General features: G+C 37.6%; 1 protein-coding gene across 1 annotated transcript in view; it reads right to left on the bottom strand.

Annotated features, from left to right (window-relative positions):
• FARSB (phenylalanyl-tRNA synthetase subunit beta) overlaps window positions 1-20,524 on the bottom strand; it is a 35,004-nt gene that overhangs the window by 13,933 nt on the left and 547 nt on the right. Inside the window, exons 2-16 of the mRNA XM_059479232.1 lie at window positions 19,922-19,977; window positions 18,824-18,978; window positions 18,235-18,307; window positions 17,837-17,952; window positions 17,291-17,441; window positions 16,480-16,588; window positions 14,196-14,266; window positions 12,839-12,900; window positions 12,694-12,745; window positions 11,090-11,151; window positions 10,470-10,677; window positions 9,966-10,046; window positions 6,896-6,988; window positions 5,957-6,074; window positions 646-798 (exon numbers count right to left, since the gene is read on the bottom strand). Of these exons, the coding sequence (XP_059335215.1) occupies window positions 646-798; window positions 5,957-6,074; window positions 6,896-6,988; window positions 9,966-10,046; window positions 10,470-10,677; window positions 11,090-11,151; window positions 12,694-12,745; window positions 12,839-12,900; window positions 14,196-14,266; window positions 16,480-16,588; window positions 17,291-17,441; window positions 17,837-17,952; window positions 18,235-18,307; window positions 18,824-18,978; window positions 19,922-19,977 (1,560 nt within the window). The remainder of the gene's footprint in view (window positions 1-645; window positions 799-5,956; window positions 6,075-6,895; window positions 6,989-9,965; window positions 10,047-10,469; window positions 10,678-11,089; window positions 11,152-12,693; window positions 12,746-12,838; window positions 12,901-14,195; window positions 14,267-16,479; window positions 16,589-17,290; window positions 17,442-17,836; window positions 17,953-18,234; window positions 18,308-18,823; window positions 18,979-19,921; window positions 19,978-20,524) is intronic.

Here is a 20,524-nt window from a genome sequence, read left to right as displayed (position 1 = left end):
CTGCATTTAAGGATGTTATTTTTAATTCATGTGCAGCTCACCCTGTATGGAGAAGGAAGAGGGCTGTTATACAACTATCTAAGCATCAGGGTCAGTCTCAAAGATAGCAGCTCTTTGAATCAAAGACATATAAGGCATGTGTCTTCACATGAATGTATAAACAAAAGGTACCTATAAGAAAAAGCTGTAGATAAAGCTAGAAACCAAAAGATAAGGTGTAAGAAGTTGCCTTTTCCAGGTTCTGTTAGCCAAGGAGGATACAGTGGGTGTATAGGCATGTGCATCAGTTCAGTGATTTCCTTTGTACCCTGTTGCCATCCCATCAGCAGATTAAATCATTAAAGCAGCCCATGAAACTCAGGGCATATGCTGTATTATAAATTCCCTTGAAAAGCTGTGAACTCACAAACTACATTAAGCTACTCAGGGCAGCTCACACAAAGACAGCAATCCCATTTTACAATCAGTGAATGCAGACAATGCCTTTTCACTATCACTCCATCATGCTGCAGTATGACAGCACATATAATGACATTAATCCTTAGTCTATATGCTGAGAAGAGCCAAGAATTCTCCTCAGATTGTAGAGGAATATTTAAGTTTCACAACAACCTCTGCTGTACACTGTAGCTCTTTCTTCCTTACCTTCAGCTGCTTTGATGGTGTAGCCATTCTCTTCATTTGGTGGTACTTCCAGGACCTGCATGACTCTGTCCAGCAAACCATGGATGATCTCAAAGCCTGGGCTTTTGTTGTAATAAATAGCACATAAATGTCTGTAGTTTCTTGCCCCTACATCTGCAGAAGAAGGAAGCAATTATGTTACCTGGGAAACTTTATCACACTTCTAACCAACCTTGCCTTTTGTATCACTTTTCTTCTGTCCTGTGAGGCACTTGTGGCTGAAAGGAGAAATAAGTATGTAAAATGGTTTCTCTGACAGACTGCAATGTAGCCTGAGGAAATAATGGAATTTCTTTAACCCACTGGACTCTCACAGTCAGAAATGTAAAGGAAGATTTAAAGTACCCTATGCCTTGAGCAGGAAAGAGGGTTCCTATATACAAGGATCTTGTATGCAATGGCAGGTACCAAGTGTAAAGCTAAGTATTGAAATTTATAATAGACAAGCCAAAATGTAAATACCTAGCAGGCATGGAGAAGCTTGTAATGCTGGTAGGAAAGCTAAATATTTATAGAACTTAGCTGTAGAACAACTACAAGCACAAAACAAGCAGCCCACAACCTGAAATGAGTGCAATAATGTTAGCATGGTGATCTGTGCAAAGATCTTAATTCACAGAGGTTCCCAAATCACAGCTGATACTTCCTGGGATCATCTTGGACATCCCTGCAACCAAGTGATTATGAAAAATGTGCTGCACTGCACAAACTCAAGACAGTGACATGAGTATCTCCCACTTGGGATAAATCCATGAGTCAAACCCCTGCCTTATGTCTTCTGACATTATTGATTTCAGCAAAATGTTTCCCTTTTTTTTTAATTTTCAGAATAAGTATGTAGTAGCATGTTGTTACACTCGTACCCTGAGGCTACCCCACTGCAATGCACACTGTCTGGGATTAGTGGGGCTTTTGAGGCTTTCTTAATCATGGCTTTCAGCATTTGGATCAAGTCAACAGGAACCAAGCTCAGAGAAACAAGAAAAGGAATGGGTTTTTCAGGCAGCATACAGTTAAACAGTGAAACTTCTTCACCACAGGATTTTGTGGATGCCAGCAGTTTGCACAGCTCTGAGGAGGCAGATGGGGTCCATAGCTGATAAATCCACTGCTTCTTACTACAAAGAATCACATTTATGCTGGGAAATCCCTGAGCTGTTCCTGGCCACAGAGCAGGGGAGCCCTCTGGCAGCATTACCCACTTCTGCCTCAGAAGCTCTCCTGCTTCTGCCCTGCCAAGCTGGAGGTACAGTCAGGGCATGAATCTACCACATGAGAAATTAGAGATTAAATGAAATTTACATCCTGTTTATTTGCTCCAACTAAACACTTAGTGACAAAAAAATCTGTCAGGAACTAAACCGGAAAACATTTATCGAGTGACCAGAAATAGGTTAAAACACAGCAAAACACAGGAGCAGAGCCTAAACACAAGATGAAAGCTCAGCCTTTTTGAGACAGAAGTCATTCAAAATTTCTAGGGCAGCTACTCAGTACCACAGCTGCAAGTTCTCTGATCAGCCACTGAAAGCTGAACTTACTGAGGCAGTAAGTCTGCAATTTGTCACTCCATGTTTTTTCCCTGTCATTATAATAATGTGCAGTGTTAAATAATGCTGGAGAATCCAATCTTGAAGTTATAATGGCAACACAGGAAAGTAAAGGCTACAGGGGGGAAATATCAATAAATGCAGTGTCTGGTTTTGGGTCTGAGCACTCTGGCTGCTCTCTGTGTGTCACATGTGTCTCTGTTTCCCAGCTCTAAGATACCAGCAAGTACTGCAGTTATAGATGGTCAACAATTTATTTTCACGTTATACTGAGCAACAGAACAGAAAAATATGGTTTTTCCTTCCCTAAGACAGCATGTTCTTTGGACTAGAGGTTCAGTAGAATGGTTTCTTTATTTTGTGAGTAATTATGGTAGCAGATGTTGTGACAATTATCTGAATTTTAATTTCATTACGATTAAGATAGTCAATGGTGCCTTCAGACCAGAGTTCTTAACTAAAGCACCAGAAATAAACATACAATATTTTTTATACCTCATGTATTTAATTTTAGGAATCTTTGGTAAAGGGAAGGTTTTTTTTTCCAAGTGTTATAAAATTTAGTCCTTTACAGAGTTCTATCACAACAGAGGAAGTTCATTCACCAAAAGTGATAGGGAGGAAAAAAGATACTGGGATTTGTAGGCAAAAGCTGGCAGATGTTAGAAATGCTTCAGTTCTTTATAAGTCACTTAAGAGCTCTCATGTCATGCCATGAAACATTTCTATTTTTCAAGTGAGCTTGCCAAGTATGTCAACCCAAATTATACATAAATATATATATGTGTGTATATATTTCTGAGACTTCAAAGCACTTCCTGGGGATGCTGCTGAAAAACAATCCAAAGGATGGGCAGCTGCTTAGGAATATGTGAACCAGAAGAGTGCAGAGCAAGATAAAGCACTGTTGTACACTGCTCCCTTGAAATTTAGAGCTGCTTCAGAAAAATGACCTGGTGATCTGAAAAGGGACACCTGCTCATGCAAACTTGTCTTTTAGCCTCCCAAACTATTTTCTGCAGAAAACCAACACTTCCAGACAGTTGGAAATATGCTTCAAAAGGTGGCAGCAGCTGTATTCACAGATGATGTAAATTGTGCCAAATGTGTGCTACCATAAGCTTGCCAGATTCTCCAATATCATTGGTCAGAGATGATTTTTTAATGGATTCATTTCTTTTGTTATGGTGAGAAAAAGGGTATTCTCTCTTAGGCCTGGTAGTAAAAGTGCTGATTTATACCCTAAACTGGTGTAACCATCCTACAGAAGTGATTACCTAGTGCTACAAATTACCCACACAAATGCTGTGCAACATATTCAAAATCAGCACATTTCCTCCTGCCCTGAGAAAAACCATTTTTGCTCAAATTTGGTTCTATTTAGTTATATTAAATCTGTCACAGATTTTGCTAATTTAATACATCAAAACTTTGTCAGGTAAGTCTGAAGAGAAATATGTTCAGTTCACCTTGGTAAGCACAAGTTCTGTGTACTTTATGAAAACCCAGAGTGTTTAAAAGAGCTTGTTCATTCACACCTGGATCACTGCAAGATGTCATTTCAAATACAGTTCATGTCAGTCCTCTTTTGACCCATACTTTTGAAATTATTAATTGGGAATTCTGCATGCCAAAATCATGAAATAATAAAATTAAATTAAGCCAGTCTGATGACATAAGCCTTGTGCAAGAAATCTCATTCCATATGTGAGAGGACAACCCCACATTTTCAATGATTGCCTTTCTCCACCACCCCCACCTCCTAATAAACTTTTTATTAGGCAAGGTTAATTTTGGAAGTCAGTGTGGGGAAGACAGTAATGATTCTAAACACAAGATTAAAACCCATTTCAGATACTGCTCACAGTCTGCAAGGGCTCAGTCCATGAGAGGGCTGCCCAAGAGCAGACACAGCACAAAGATGCTGCCTCAGAAGTCTTTGTTGCAATGATTCCCATCAAAATTAAGTACACCCTAAAATCATTCTTTATAAAACTGTTAAGCAGCCATCTACACAAATGAAAGCTTTCAAGAGCTGCACTTGACAAACCTGAAATAAAATTAACAATTTAAGCCATCAGCTTTATAATGCCAGAGTAAATGTGCTCCTTAGTCCAAGATAAACAGCCCCACTCTTGGTTCTAAAGAATGCTGATGCTATTCTGCCATCTGTCCCACGTTTTTTGCATTCTAGCTAACTGCATGCCCATCAAGGAATGAGCTGCACCACCAAACTGTCTGTATTTAATAAAAAAGAGCCTACATGGTTTGCTAAAGCTGCTTGTTTTGCTTGGCAAGGCTCTTTTTTCCTTCAAAAAGGAAAAAAGGTAATCTACCAATTAAATTCATCACCAAAGCAATTTACTTGCCATTTTGTTTAGGCTTTATATAAAACTGTGGTTTGCAGATTCCAGATACTTTAAACACCACCACTAAAATCTGAGACTAGATAATGAAACAACAGAACCATTGCTACCGCTGAATTTAAAGTAATGTCAGCCTTTTTACTGAAGCAAAACTTCATTCAACTCCTCCCAAAAGTTGTAGCTTGGGCACTCCTTTTCTCTCAATATACCATAGAAAAAGACATGAATCAATAAAATTTAGGCTAATTTTTAACATTTAAAAATCTGTTTCTACAGTTCATTTTACTGATACCTTTTTCCAGATAAAGGTAATTTGAAATTTTGATCATACACAGTGAAATCAGTGCAAAGAGGCCCCAAAACACAGGAAGGGTTTCACTGAGGCCTCTGGAAAGTGAACCAGCTGCTTTGCCTGTTTCGCTTACAACAATTAAGGCTACATGGTTAGGGCAGCCATGCTTTCTTAGCATAGCTGGATGAAATGGAAAAATAAGGATAATAATTTTATTAATGAGAGAGGAAATTTTGTACTGTGGAGCTTTTTATTTATGGATACAGTTTTTTACACAGACTTTTCCATTCTCTACCCTGTATCTCTGCTACCAATCTCATTCTTCATATCAGTTATCAGCTTCTCAGAAAATAATTTGGGAGAACAAACACAAGCAATCCTGTTTAAGGATGATGGAAAAGGGATTCCTGTTGAGACACACTGACCCCAAAATCTTCCCCTGAATAACTGATATCTATAGAATCTACCTATAAATAAAACCTGCTCTTCCCAGGCTGGAGACATTCTGCTCTCCAGCTGGCACAGCCTGCACATGACTGCAGTGGCCTAAGCAGGCTCTAGAACTGTACCAGCAAAATGCCTTTGGTATTTCTGCTTTCCAGGGATTGTGCCACTTGCAAACACTGCCAGCAGGTTCTCTCATGAGATACATCCCTGATAAGAATATCAATTACATTCCTGATAAGAATACGAAGGAGCACTAGATTAAGAGGAACAAAAATTTAGAGCAGATTATTTTTTAGTCTTGTGTTTATGCTTGCAGTTTTTCAGTATCTGTGACAGATTTTAATAATATTTAGATGCCTAAAAGCAGTTGCAGTGTATCTCCTTGTAGTTTTGAGAGAGCATCTAAAATGAGCAATGTTTCCAGCCACTCTAAAATCCAGCCTGAAAACCAAGCTTTTAAATCTTGTGCTCTGCACATTAATACAAATGTAGTATGGAATTACTATTATTATGGAAATGCCTATTTTAAAGGAAATACAGATTTCCTTTACTATTGCTATTTTTGTATGTAAATGTATTTCCATTATCAAAGATTCTGAGGAACCTTCTCTTCTTACCTGTATTAGGATCTTTTACTACAATGTCAGAAATCTCAAAGAGTTTGAGAGGCAAGGGCATCTTTCTGTTGGCAGCAATAGTTTTCAGCAGCCCAGGAAGGAGGGTTGTACGTGCCACCTGCAGGACAAACAGAGATGCTGCAAGTCAAATACCTTCCAAATTATCTAGTTTTCTTTTTTTGGTTTTGTCCAGTCATAACAAGAATTTAAAAGTAGTCGTGTGCAAATACTGCACTTATCTCTTATGTTTAAGCAACTTTGATTTAGAATTTTTAAACGTGGAAATGTACATTCTCTCCATATTTTATATATTGCATTCTCTTAAAGAGTTTATATGTGAACTTATGAACTGGTATCATTTCACAGGTGGTTGAGTTGCACTGCAGCATAGAAATACAGAAAGTGAAAAAAATCCCCATACTCTCACTTATACAAAAGGCAAATTCTAAGTTTGCTCTAGCTAAGATCAAATGATCTAGAAAGAAGTATTAAAATACTTAAAGAGCATCACAGAATTAAAAAAAAACCAAACCAAGAGTAATAATGCTCAATATTTAAAAACAAACAACCCAAATGTTTCCTACTCAAAGCTCAGGATGTTTAGAGCTTGCCTAGTCTAATAGGTCCTTCTATGCTGAATAGATAAGGAAGTGCAGCCATCTGGGATTTTCTGAATAAGACTGCTCAGTTTTGCCACATTCTGCCACACATAACATGGTACTTTGCTTTCTTGCAAAGCTGACAGTATTTCACATTGGAAGAGAGATTTCTCAGTGCAGTAACAGAAAATGACACATTCAGCACATAAATATACACAAGCTCTTTAATGCAGGAAATGCAGCTTATAGTTTATAAATTTAATTTTCTGTAAGTTCCTTTCTCTCCTTTTTAAATACAGAACCCATGACAATATTGCTCTCAGAGTGTAAATGATGTCACCTGAAATTCTGCTGTTTTGGGGTTTGCTATGCGCACAGCGTTTGCTGCAGAGATGTCTGTGCGAAGTTTATCTGCAATATCTTCTTGAGAACACTGAAAATCAGACAAAAACATATCAAGGTCAAGTGGTTAAAATAGACAGCAAGCCAATGATGAAATTTGATCTCAAGAATGAACAATAGAATTGTAGCACTACCCCATAATACAGCCTCTCACACGTAACACTCATAATACAAATTAAGCCCCAGTCTTAAACCAGTTTGCCTACTTAAGTCTTATTTATAAGCGTTAATTACTAAATAAAATTAAGCTGGGTTAAAAAAAAAAAGGTAAGTGTTTATTTAGGCTTCTGTCACGGACTGTTGTAATTTATTTTAAAAACAGGCTCAGATTCTGCAGCCTGACTTGCAGTGGGTAAAGATTTTTATTCTGAAAATAGCACTTGCAGAGGGACTGGTATCTGTTCTTTCAAACAAAGTAAAACAATCCCTTGAGGGATACTTACATAAAGTGCAGTACTGTCTATGAAAAACAGCTTGTATGGCCAAGCCTTCACTTTTCAGAGCTGTATATAAGATTCTTGTAGTTTGTTCAATTTTGGGGGTTGAAGTGTTTTTAAAGCCTTTATTCTAAAGGTGTATTTTGAAGCTGGTCAGTGAAACAATATGCATTCAGTTTATCAGGCTCAGCCGATGTCTGTGCACATACTGCAATAGATGCTACTTCTAAGATCCACACTTCAGATTTCCAGAATTTATAGCTTTATTAGAGTAATAAAGAAACCAGTAGCAGACTAGGCCTGTAATTGAGGATTTGCTTGTGTACTGCAGGCTCCCAGAATTGTTGCCTTTGCACTGGCAGCACTCACACAGTGTGTTGATACACCAACTGTGAGAAAAATGAGCAGATGATACCATCTGAAAAAGTGGATTATTGAATAATCATTTTTAAAAATCCCAAATAACACAAGGAATGCTGAATTTAGGAGAAGAGAACTGTGTTAAACAGTTTTCAGATGTCTATCTAAACTTCAGCATGTTACTGTGATTTAACAACATGGATTCTGGCTAAACTAGAGCTCCTCACAGAAGGCAACATTATTGTGTAAAAGTGTAACTTTGGGCTCTATCCAAGAAATAGACTGAGTGCAAAAATACATAAGCAGTGTTTGTCATATAAGATTGGAGTACAAAATATTGTAGTATAAATTATATCAAAGTCATAAGCCTCACTTAAAGTGTCACTCAGACTGTGAGTTTTATCCTGCCACAGCAGAAATACAAATAGGAAATGTGATACCATGACACACTGCATGACCTTCAAAAATTCTGCTGTTGCAGTTCATAAAGGTTCTCAGTTGTAGCAATGTAATGTATTAAATATTCCTATTTATAGGAATAGACATACAGACATATTACCTATTTGGTGCTGAAATAAATGAACTATGTGTTCAAAGAAACAAGCAAGAGTGCAGCACTCAAAAATGAATAATGAATTAGGAAATATTAATTTTGGATAATAATATTAATGAATAAAGAAAAACTTTAAAAACTGACTATATGTACTGTTGCCTCAACATAGTAGTAACCACAGGCCTGAATACCTCTGTTAGATATTAGCACTGCAGCACAATACTACTTATTGTCCTGGTTACTTAAATGAGTTAATAACCAAATATTAAAACCGGAATATATTTTTCAGAATGAGACCAAATTTTGCTTTTGAAGCTCTGTGAAATCTGAAGGTGTTAAAATTTTATTCAGTTCTTTCAAATTAGCAAATGTAGTTGCAATATCTGAGCTCTTCAACTACCAGAAGTTTTTTAGGAGCCTGAAATGCTGCATCTTAAAATATTAGAGTTAATTAGTAGAAAATAATCTGTGAGCAGATCACTCTGTCCTATCTTAAGAGGTTGTATACTTTCAAGGATTTATAACTGGCCATCTAGTAAGTTTTAGGTTCAGGAAGAAGTTGGGAAGTTCCACAGAGATTTTAACAGAATATGTGATGGGAGCTCCCCATATGCTAAAATGTGCACAAACTGGGCATTTAGGCAAAGGCTTTGATCTTGCAACAGAAAGGATTTTTAGAAATGTATCTTGTATTTTCAATAGCTGCCTATGCCAGTCTCCATACAGGGACAGTTACCACATACATTTGGAGGGCATAGGAGCGTATTTAACTTCTTTGTTTTTAAGAGCAGATCAGGTTCTCTGATCCAGTTCACAGCTAAGGGGTATGAGCAAGTGGCCATGACAAAGATGTTGTTTCCTGCTGTACATTCTGTTTTAGCACATTATCATGCTGTATAATTTCCATAGTACAAATTATGGCATCAGTTAGTACCAGAGTGGCACTTGCTGCTGCAGAGTCCTAATTCTTGGTCAAAGACTACTGGCATGGCTGTAACAAAGAATACCAAAAACCAGGGATAACAATGCTATATTTTTATCTATATTTATCTATGTACCATATATCCATTTGTTGTCTTTATTCAAAACCCTACCTGTGGTGAAATTTAGAAAGCATGTCCCCCTAGTGTCTGTATACTGTAACTTTTTTATGAGTATTCTTAAAATAAGCTCTTTGCAGACTGATTGCAAAAGAATTGTGGGCAAGTGACAATACTAAAGAAAAATAGGTAAATAGGTAAATCTCAATACACTGTAGAATACCCACCAGAAAGTACTCAATTTTCATGTTGTTTTTCCGGATTATTGAATTATGATGAATTTCACATCTGGTGACCAAAGTCTTGAGAGAGATTTGCTGTCTTACAATTTCATCCTATCAAGTTAAACCAAAACCAGTCCTTCAGCGGCTATTTCCCTCTCTATACTTAGAACTGCATACCACATTAACAGTGACTCATTTAATTTTTCTGACCTACAAACTCTCCAAATATTATACTGTGATTCCAAAGCCCTAGTAAACAATCAGCTGCCAAAACAGCATTGGATGATACTGATACATTTATACAATAACATATCCTCAGACCACCCTCTGCAGTTCTGATTGCATCATTGTTCAAACATGCAATTAAGAAAAATATGAAATCAATGTAATATACCAGGGCAAAAGTGAGTGCTTCAGTGAATCCAGCAGCTGCCAAGTCCAGCCTCAGAAGTTCTGCAAGCTTATTGAGGGGGAGCTAAAATGAAACAAAACAGTTTTCAGCTTCCATTTAAAAGCATTTTGCTATTCTTTCCCAAGGTGATTCTGCCTGTTACATGATGGTGAATTCACTAGGGAGGGACTATGCTTGTGTGCTTAAAATTTTTGAAAGCATTAGCCAGCTGCCTTTAGGCTTGCCTGAGGAAATGAATCTCCCAATTAGAGATTTAATACGGGTTCCCTACTTAAACCCTGTCTTTTTTCAAGTACCAGCAACCACTGGTCTTAGACTTATTCAAATCAGCGGGGCATCTGTTTTGTATCCCATCCATGGTAAATACTTCTCAAGGCAAAGCATGTCAAAATATTTAATTCCTAGGTTCTGTTTTCCCCAAAGCCCTTCTGGCATGCAGCAGTCATTTACTGACAACAGAGCATTCATTTGAAGGGGCAATCTTACTTGATTAGCTATGGTGTACGTTTTCGGGATCAGCATCTGAATGTTGTTATAACCATAAGCTATTGCTGCATCTTCTACGATATCACAGGCATGGATAATGTCTGCTCTGGTAGGAGGGATTTCAACCTCTAGATGGTTCCCATTCCCTGTGACGTGGGACTTCAAACACATCCTAGTCAGCAGCTTTGCCAGGCTTGATGGAGTTTCACTGAAACAAAACAAGAGAGTGGTAATTTATGGATTTTGCAATGTATTGACTGGTTTTGTAAAGTAATCAGTGTTTTTTCGGCATTGCCTCATATCCTGGACAATCTGTAAGTGCTTTATGGACTGTACACAGATTTAGCATTCAAACAGAACCAGCTCAGATTCTCATTCATGAGATGGTCATTTTCCTTTACTTCATGACAGTTGTGGGAAGCTGTAAAGAATCATTCACCTTCTCTGAAAGCAGGGAACTCTGTTACAGAGTCAATCTAATTACCCAAGATAACCCCAGAATTTTTGATAAATTAAAAAAAATCACAGTCTAAACATTTTTAAAACAATGCAATAATCAATGTCCTCTAGTACCTTTGTCACGGTTAATAAAAACTATGTTTTAATTTGCAGTAACACACCTGATTCCTACTTTCTTGTTAATGTATTCAGGTTTCACCTTCTCTGTTCGATAAGCCAGCTCCTGAAAAGAAAGACAAAGATTTTAATATACATATTACATATACAGATTTTAATATACATATACAGTGCCTGCCATTTCTACCTGAGAGGATTCAATCTCAGTAATCTAGCTTCTAACTGGCATACTATGAATGACACCCACAGAAGACAAATGTGGAATATTAGGCTATATTTAGCATTCTAAAGTGAACAGGATTGTTGAAAATATACTCTAGTATGTGATACAAAAGCTGTTCTTGGTTAAGCTGGAAGGGTGAATGCAGCATGAAATCCCTGTTATTGAAACTTCCGATAATTCCTGATATATGCAAGTATCAGAGTCACTGAAAGTTTCTGGTGAGTTCATCCTAAGTCAAAGCCCTAAAGCACAGAAGGGTCATGCATGAGATCTCATGGTCATGTACAGATCAAATGACCTTTAACAGGAAAAGGAAGGAAAACTTTCTATTTCCTTATTGGCAGACAAATACCTACCAGTATTTTACTTAGCAAGTGTGCAATGTATTTAAGGAAGATATTTTATATGTATTTATGTCTTCCATGTTTTTCTAATGCACTTGATATACAAATCCTTAAAAAAACATAGCATCTGAAACTTGTGGGTTTTTTCCTCTATTTTATCTAGGGAAGCTCTTTGGTTACTGTAGAAATTTCTATTTTGTTGGATATCTTTTCAGGATTCTACATCTTTCCTCTGGTGATTAAAACTGACATTGAGAAAAGAAAAAGCTAAAATGACACTAGAAAACCTCTCAGCAAAAAAAAGTTTCTTTCCCTCTAAACAATTTGTACTCCCTTGGTGTATCTGATTTTATGAACTCAACCAGAGTTCATAACTCAGAGTTCACAGTTCATAACCAGAGTTCAACTCTGTCTTCAGTTACTTTCAGGAAACAGGAGGAATTGCTTTCTTTATACTTATTAAGAGAATAAAAATGTAAGACTGCATTACTGTGAACAGATCTGTCTGGGGCTCTGAACTGAACTTGAAGTCAATATTCTGCTTTTTAGACCTTTACATAGTTGGTGTCTCTGTAAAGTGAGGACTGAAAAATGCAGTGTTACAAGGTTATTTCAGCTGAAGGGCATTAAAGCTTCCAGATCTGATAAGTACATTATGCTGAGACTGATTTCAGTTGTCCATAGGCTTAAGGCTGAAGGATCTCTTCCTGCATTCATTTTTCCTGATTTGGAAAATGTAGGATTTAAAAGCTTTAGACACAGATGATGACCTTTGATTGCAATCTTTACTTGTTCCTGAAAAAGTTCCTATCACAGACATGCTACACCATAATAGTGGTTTTTTTAACCTCATCATAATTCAATGGAGCTTCAAAATTACTTTCCTTGACAAGGAGAAGCTGGAGCTGGTGTTATTTTTTGTGGGGTTAGAGGAGGTTCTGACTCACTGGGTTTTTACACTACACCTCAGAACCAGCAGATGTTGCCATAGCAGGAAAAGAAAACAATGTCACTGTTCCCAGACTTTGTGTAAATCAGCCCTCTCCCTAAGGACACAGAGATATCCTCGTGCTGTGCTTACCGGATAGATGTGGGTCTTCCCATTGGGATAAACCACTTCTACTGCTTCAACACTGAGAGAGAGAAAAATATAAGTAAAACTGGTTGTAACACATGGCCCAAATGTGGAAATTTATATATATGTGGCCCTGGAGATTTATACTCACGTGAATGGCTTCTCACAATATTCACTGAACATCGTGACTATAATATCAAGAACAATTTTTGCCTGCAAAACAAACATAATAATCACAGTGAAATCTATCATCTACTTGTGTTGAAGTAGACAAAATATCTTAACAAGAAATGGGGAAAATATCTCATCTTACACCCTCTTCATTCTATTCTAATTTCCTAGCAGTCTAGAATATTAGACTGAATTTTAAAAAAAATTTCCTTCTGATGCAGACATTTGTGCAAAAGCTTGAAAATCTGATTTTCAAGGTTCTGAAGCCTTTGTGTATCTTTTCTAAACTCTGCTCTTTAGAAACACAGGGTTTTTATTACCATTTAGAACTGGGTCTTCCTAACCTGTCTAGTTAGTAATTTTACTGAAGTTCAAGTGAGAATGGAGAGGCTGAAGGACTGCATTGCTTAGCAATATATTATCAAATAACCTCATTTGCAAATTTTTTTGTTTTACAGTTAATATTTCAATAGATTAGTATAATGAAATGTAATAATGAGATTCAGATGAACTTCTCAATCCACAAAGGGTTTTTTTTGATGCCTGACAGTGTAATTTCCTTCATGTAAAAGAACAACATTTTATTTATTTTTACTATCAAGACAAGCAGTAGCAAGAAATGGTTACTTATTAGTTTGCTTAGAAGCCACTCCTCAACATGCAAATTTATTTGTGTTGTTAACATACCATTTTGTAGTAGAGTAAGTTAAAAGCAGTTTTGCTGTTAAGCATGAAGTTACACACTTTAGGAAACGATCAATGAATGCACAACCTATATTCAAGAACAGGCAATTATAGCTCCTTGGCTTTCATGCTTCAGCTTTGAGTTACAGAATTTGCATATGGAAAGACTTGAATTTAGCAATTATTTGCATGGCATCCCTGCTTGATAAAGATAACTAAGTAGAAAAATCCTTGTCTTTCTTCTCTCAGCCCATATTTTCAGTAGGAGACAAAATGAATCTTTACAAATAGTATTCTGCCATAACAGGAAGTCTTAGTAAATTTTACTCTTTTCTAAGTCTTTCAGATTTAGAAAAAGAGCTCAAAAAGCACAAACAGTCTCTAATTTACTTGAATTATTTTCTCATACAAGCTGAACACTTAGTGTCAACATAAAGATACAGTAAAATCAAAATTCAGTGAAAACACAACGCTGTCTATAGAGCAAGCCTGAAACTGTTTCCAGAGAATTCCACAGTCCTACAACTTTTGCATTGGAAGGTTGGCTCCTTACAGTAAATGCCTTTGGTTGTAGGTCTTTGTATTGGAGCTCTATTACCCAAAGGGAAAACAATTATATTAAAGCATTTCAAAAGCAGGAAAGATTAATTTACCTTTGTAATATCTGTGCCTGTACATTCAATAAACACATTTCTGGTATTTAGCGTTATTTTTGTATGATCTCCTAAAACATGTGAAAACAAAAACATGTTAAGAAATATTAGTTTTATTGCAATAGCAGTGATACTGATTTTGTGTCAGAAAGATCACTGTCATTTTCCACAGCTTGAAAAAGCCACTGCACCAACATTCACAGTTGTTGGCAGAATTGCAGCTCTTTTTATATTTGAATTTATGAATCAAAGAAAAGGAAAAAAGCAGATCAGACACACTGACTGGGTTATGCTTTACACTGCAAGACACAGGGATATTCAGTATCCTGGCAGCCAGCTGGGAAAGGCAGCTAACAGAACAGTGGCCATCTGCTGTTAGCAAAGGGCTCTGCACTGCCACAGCATCCCATCTTCCCTGGGCTTAGTCCCACATCCCATCACATGTGTGATCTACATCATTTCCTTGGGCAGGAACAAATGAAATGGCTTTCAAAAAATTATTTAGACTAATGACAATCAATAGTCATTCTGGGCTCTCCTGACACTGCTGATACCCTAAAGGTTGCTCTATGGTAGTAATTTAGGTGCTAGTATGGGTCCCTTCTAGGCATGAATTTGTCTGTACTGGGAGTTATGATGTGTGCACAGAAGCACATCCCTGTTGCAATCAAAATTTTCTTGTCTGGAAGAAGCACCTGAAATGTCTCTTTTGCAAACTGGATGTGAAGGTCCCTAGCAGATGGTTCCCTACAAAAGTGGGGTCTGTTAGTAAGGCACAAGCAGTCTGGAGCAACTGTACAGAGATCTCATTCTGCCTGTTAGGCACAGATGGGCAGTGCCCACCCGGAGTGAATCCATGGCTGGGAACCATGCAGGAATGGGCACACACAGTCCTAGATCCCTGTGGGATCATGTCAAATCCAGCCTCTTTGTCCTCCTTGCCTTTCCTTGCACCATTCATTAGTGCAGCTGCACCAGAGCCTAAGAAAGCATTAGGATATACAAGGGAATTCCTGCTTGCTTTGTTTCTCCCTTAGCTGCTCTGGTTCAGTTTCCTACTAGGAAATGAGGTCACAGCCAGACTGGGAGTTAGGGGCAGCAGAGATCTCAGGACTGAGGGACCTTGTCCTCCCTACAACTGTGCTGTGTCTCTTTGCACATGGAATGTAGTCAGCATCTCTGGACTCACTTCAAAGCAAACACAAGCCCTCACTTCAGTGCTTGTAGATAATCCAAACAACCAATTCAGATGTTTAGATTGCATTATCTGTTTAAAAAGCATCTCTGACCTGGAAACCTCACTTAGATACTGTTCTCTAAAGCAGAGGCAGGTGTTAAATTTAGCTCAACCTTTTTAATTGGTAAAATATAAACAATATGCAGTGCTCATACATGGAGCACCCCCAAGCTGGAATGAGCCTAACAAGGATCAGGCACAGTGGTTGACAGCATCTTCAATTCAGACAGTTACTGTCACAGTCCCTGCCAGAGACTTTGAGCTGCCTTTTAAGAAGATTTGGGTTAGCTGGATAAGGTCTATTAGGAAGCATACATCCAAAGAGATTATCACTGCAGATTTATTGGTCAGTGCAGGGAAATTTACAGATTCCTCACCTATATTTCAGTATATAGACATACTGAATTATCTTTCTTTAAGGAGTAATTCTTGACATGCCATTAAATGGCTGCAGTAAACCTGGTTCTCAAAAATCACGCATGGTTTCTTTTGCATTCAGAGGAAGCCCATATTTAGAAACAATGCAAAAAAAAAGGTCAAGACCAATTTTTTTCTTTTTAAGAAATTAAAGTCTTCTGAAATCACTTAGTGTGATAACAATAGGAGTCATAAAAAACTAGTTCCCATTGCTGTTAAGCTCCCTGCTGTGACCTCATAAAATGGAGTACAAAGTTGCAGTTACCAGTTTACAAAATAACTTCTTGATGGCTTCTTTTAGCTTAAAAAAATGCTTTCATAACAAAAATTCCTGTCACAAGGAACTTTGTTGAGTTGGGGAAGAGCATGAGAAGCTCAATGCAGAGGTTTGCAGTATAATTTTTACACCCTTCTGATGAAGATGAGAAAAATGAGCGCTAGAAGCTTAGGGAGGGAGCAAAAAACCTGACTATCTTTAAACTGAAAGAAGGAAAGAACACTTAGGAAATTGTAAGTGAAACAATTTTAAGAAAACATAATAATCCCTATGGCACATCAGCATTTCTGTCAGGCACCAATTCACACACAAAACAGCAGTAACACTACAGAGCAGTCACAAATTAATCTTACCATTGATGATTGGTGGCATGGACAGAACAACCCCATTGCTGTCATAAATGACAGGGTAACGTGGCTTGTTTTCAATCAGGGGCAGGTAGTGCCGAAGGTGGCTGTCAGTCTGGAGGAACAAAGCACAAACTGAACTCCACTTCTACTCACAGGTGAACTTCCACAGAGCCACAATCCTTTGGGGAGTGATTAAGGGGTGTTTTGAAGGTGGGAAGGATTGGGTTAGAGTTAGGTACTTTACTAGCACAGTGTTGTCTCCCAGCAGCAGGAAAAGTCTGAAATTAAAGAACTAGATTTTTGGTTTTCTTCAGAAGTGCTGAAGATTATTTAAGGATTCTTTCAAACATGCGTAGGCCACTCTGTCCAAATGATAGTCTTGTTCACCACAGCACACAAACATTGCCAAATATCCTTAGTCTATAGGAACTCTTCTTAAAAGTGATAAAAATTAGCAATACTTTCAATTATAAATTGCTGGATACTGGCACATCCCTAAATTTGATTCAAAATTTACATTTGTTCTAATGACCTAAGTATGTGCTGTACCAAAAACCTAATTTCCTTTTAGTCTCTCTTGTTTCTGAACACTCTTACTCTTTAGTCAGAGGCACTTGATGATTTGTCTCCAGGGCCAGTATGTGTTTTCCAACATGACAAGCAAAATATGGAATGTCCAATGGCTGTTAAGCTACAGAAGACAATTGTGTTTTATTTGTAAGAACAACTTCTAATAACAAGGATATGAGAGATAGTTAGCCTTGGAAATTTATCCTCCTCATTTAGTGCAACAAGTCTGAAAAATTCCACTTACCCTATACAGATCCATAATTTGTGAGGCTGTGTACTCCTGGGATTGATTCAAGGGCTTAAATTTAATTTCAGAAGGTGCTTTGGCTGTATAAGTAAATGGACCAGTGATGGTGTCCAAGTCATGGGTACCTATTGCTACTAATGCTCTTTTCCTAGAAATAAAGAAAGCAAAATAATGGTTTACTAGTAATACTTGGGAGTTTCTTGGAGTATGATGCTTTATGAAAAAAGAGCTTTATGAAAAAGCAGAAGGATAATTTTGAGAAGCCCAGAAATTATTCGATGAATAACATTTTAATAAATATTATTATGAATAGCAACACAACTGTCAAGGCAAATCCAATGGGAATGTTGCTAAACACTTCTGTCTCAACTGCTGAATGAACTGCAACAGCTGAACAGGCAAGGAAATGAGAAGGATCAAGAGAGCTCCTATAGAAGATTTTCCTTGGCATAACCATAACACCTCTCTGCAATAGGGATGTGCAGCTTTAATGTGATAAAATCATAGACACAGACACTATACACTATAAATTTAAGCACTGACCTGCAGATGTTCTGGTGCAGCTTCTCCTGCAGGTCGATGAAGCTGTCGTAGCGGTCCTTGGTGAAAGTTATGTTCCGCAGGACGGCAGCCACAGCGTGAGGCCGGACCTGGGCAGTCTGCAATTCACAACAGCAGCTCCTCAAGAGATTTGATTTCAGCTGCATCTGAAACTTTGATTTGATCTGCTACTAGGTTCACCCAAAATAATTTGTCTGTTGTTCCTCCCACTCCTCATTCCTAAGAATAGATCACAACTAGTAGAGATATTTAAATGTCTTTAGCTCTTGTTCTGCAAATAAGATTTCCAGCCTCACTGCTCTTACAAAATCATACTGATATGGATCTTGCTGCTTCAGCAACTCTCAATGCATTTACAAAAGTGCAGTAAACAACTTTACCTGTTCAGTGATAATCAGCCTCTGACCTTCACCCTCAGCTGGTATTATCTTTTCAAACCTAGGGAGATTTATCCTAAAACAAAAACAGAAGTAAGTCTGTAGCTGAAATGCAGCAAACTCTAGAAATGGAGCAGGAATTATATGTAGAAAACTTCCTTGCTAACATTTATTGGCACGTAATAAGCTAATTGTGCAAAACTTGTTTTTTATGGGATGGTCAACAGATTACTGAACAAGAAAGGAAGAACTCAGCAAGATGAAGTCATTGCAGAAAAGGGAAATCAATTATTTGTTTTGGTATTTATAAGAAAGGATCACAAGGAAGTTTGTCTGCAGGAGTTCTTTACAGAGGATAAGTCTCAAATGGAACAGCAATTGAAAACTTTTTAGAACAGATACAAAACCCAGGAACATTCTAGTCTGGTCTTTTCGAGTTATGCAATAGATCCTCTCCAGAGGAACACCTGATGAATCTCATCTACACACGTAATCATACTCCAAATACAAGCAAGTAGGAATTTCTGTTTACTGACCAGAAATGGACCCAAATTTCAACAAACACCACAGAGATCTCACAACTCTGCCTTACCTTTCCTTAAAGACCTGCAGTCCTCGGACCAACCCTTCCAGGCAAAGCAGATCATAGCGGTTGGCAGGAACATCAATTTTATAGAGAACGACATCAGAGGCACCCTTGGCCTTTTCTTCACCTTTTTCTTTACTTATAATGTCCTTCTCAGATGTCTGAAATTAAGCAAAAATGTGAGTTTAACCTGATATATCTTAACACTGACAGCAGTATGATAGTGATAAGATAGCAGAAACTGTATTAATAAGAAGTTTAACACTGTAATTTGCATTTATACAGCAAATGGACAAACCAAATACAAGGGATGACATAAAACCTCAAATTCAGAAACTGTAAAGCAGTGTACCAAAAGAAAAATTCAGAATTAAAATTTTAAGAAAAAATATTATAGAAGCAAGAACCTCCAGGCTGTCAGATCCCAGCAGAGATATGAGACGTTATTTTTGGCAATAGATTGGCAAATGACGTGTCATAATCAAATTTATTCTGAAATAAAGCATAACATATGACATTCAAATGTCTTTTGATAAGCATCATTAAAAAGCCAATAAACTAAAATTAAATGGCAAAACCAAAACTGGTCTGCTTGAACAAGATTTGCATGGATAGAGTTATCAGGAATAGCAGATCTCCATAAGTACAAAACTGAAATAAAAATGTTAAATATAAATTTAGTTAAATTTATAAAGTTACAACTCAGTTAACAATGTCCAGGACAAATACATTTTTATGGATATTGCACAGATGACTGTATATCAAACAAAAAGACAAGCAGATATTGTAAAATATGATCAATATATGTTCTGTGACCATACTTATGCTGCTAAATAAAATGGTGCCTGAGATCAAGCAGCACGGAGTGCTGACCTCCAGGAAGTATTGCAATATGCCATCTAGGAGGCTCTTGCTTCCAAAGCAGTAACTTTTGTATGTCTGAGGGGTTTTTTCCCAGATTCAAAACACCTGTGTTAATACAGTGCATTACACCATTGCAACAGGGGATATGCTGGAAACAATGCCATACAAACTCTTACCAAAAATCAATGCTGTCAATATGCTACATCTACTCAAAAAGCAACAAATAAAACCATTACTTACAATTTCATCAAGCTCCAAACCAAACTCAAAGCAAAGCTCATCAAATTCTTCATCCGCTGTGAAGGAAGAGGGTGAATTTTGGTTAATAAGCAGACCTCAGACCTAATTTTTGTGTATGTCTTTACAATGCTTTCAAACAAGATAGCAAAAGCTATTTTGGCAAAAAAAAGGTACAAGTAATTTGAAGATTTTTCCTTATATTTGCATCTAAGTAGCAGCTTCTTTAGTATATATTTGATTTATTGACGTGGTATTCGGACAGTCACAAGGGAGGGCTTCTGATCTTTGGAGCTAAGCTCCTCAGCCAGATCTGTCAGAGCAACTCTGGCCTGAACAGATAATGAAATCAGAAGGGAATAACTGGGCAGCTTCTGCCAAGTGCTCCTGTTCTGATCAGACAGGTTGCTCTACAGAGGTTGCATCAACTGCACCATCAACACGTGAGTAACGCAGAACAGCCCTGCTCTGACAATGCAGATCTGACAATGCCCTGTTCTGACAATGCATCGGGCTGTCTGCAGAGCCACAGTTTCCGTCTGCTCGAAACCACTGCATGTCCTGAATGCTCCTTCAGCCGAGCAGATCTTAAATCCGCTTCGAGAG

This window comes from Ammospiza nelsoni, chromosome 10 (assembly GCF_027579445.1).
Source record: "Ammospiza nelsoni isolate bAmmNel1 chromosome 10, bAmmNel1.pri, whole genome shotgun sequence".
NCBI lineage: Eukaryota > Metazoa > Chordata > Aves > Passeriformes > Passerellidae > Ammospiza > Ammospiza nelsoni.
This window is presented reverse-complemented; position numbering and strand designations above follow the sequence as displayed.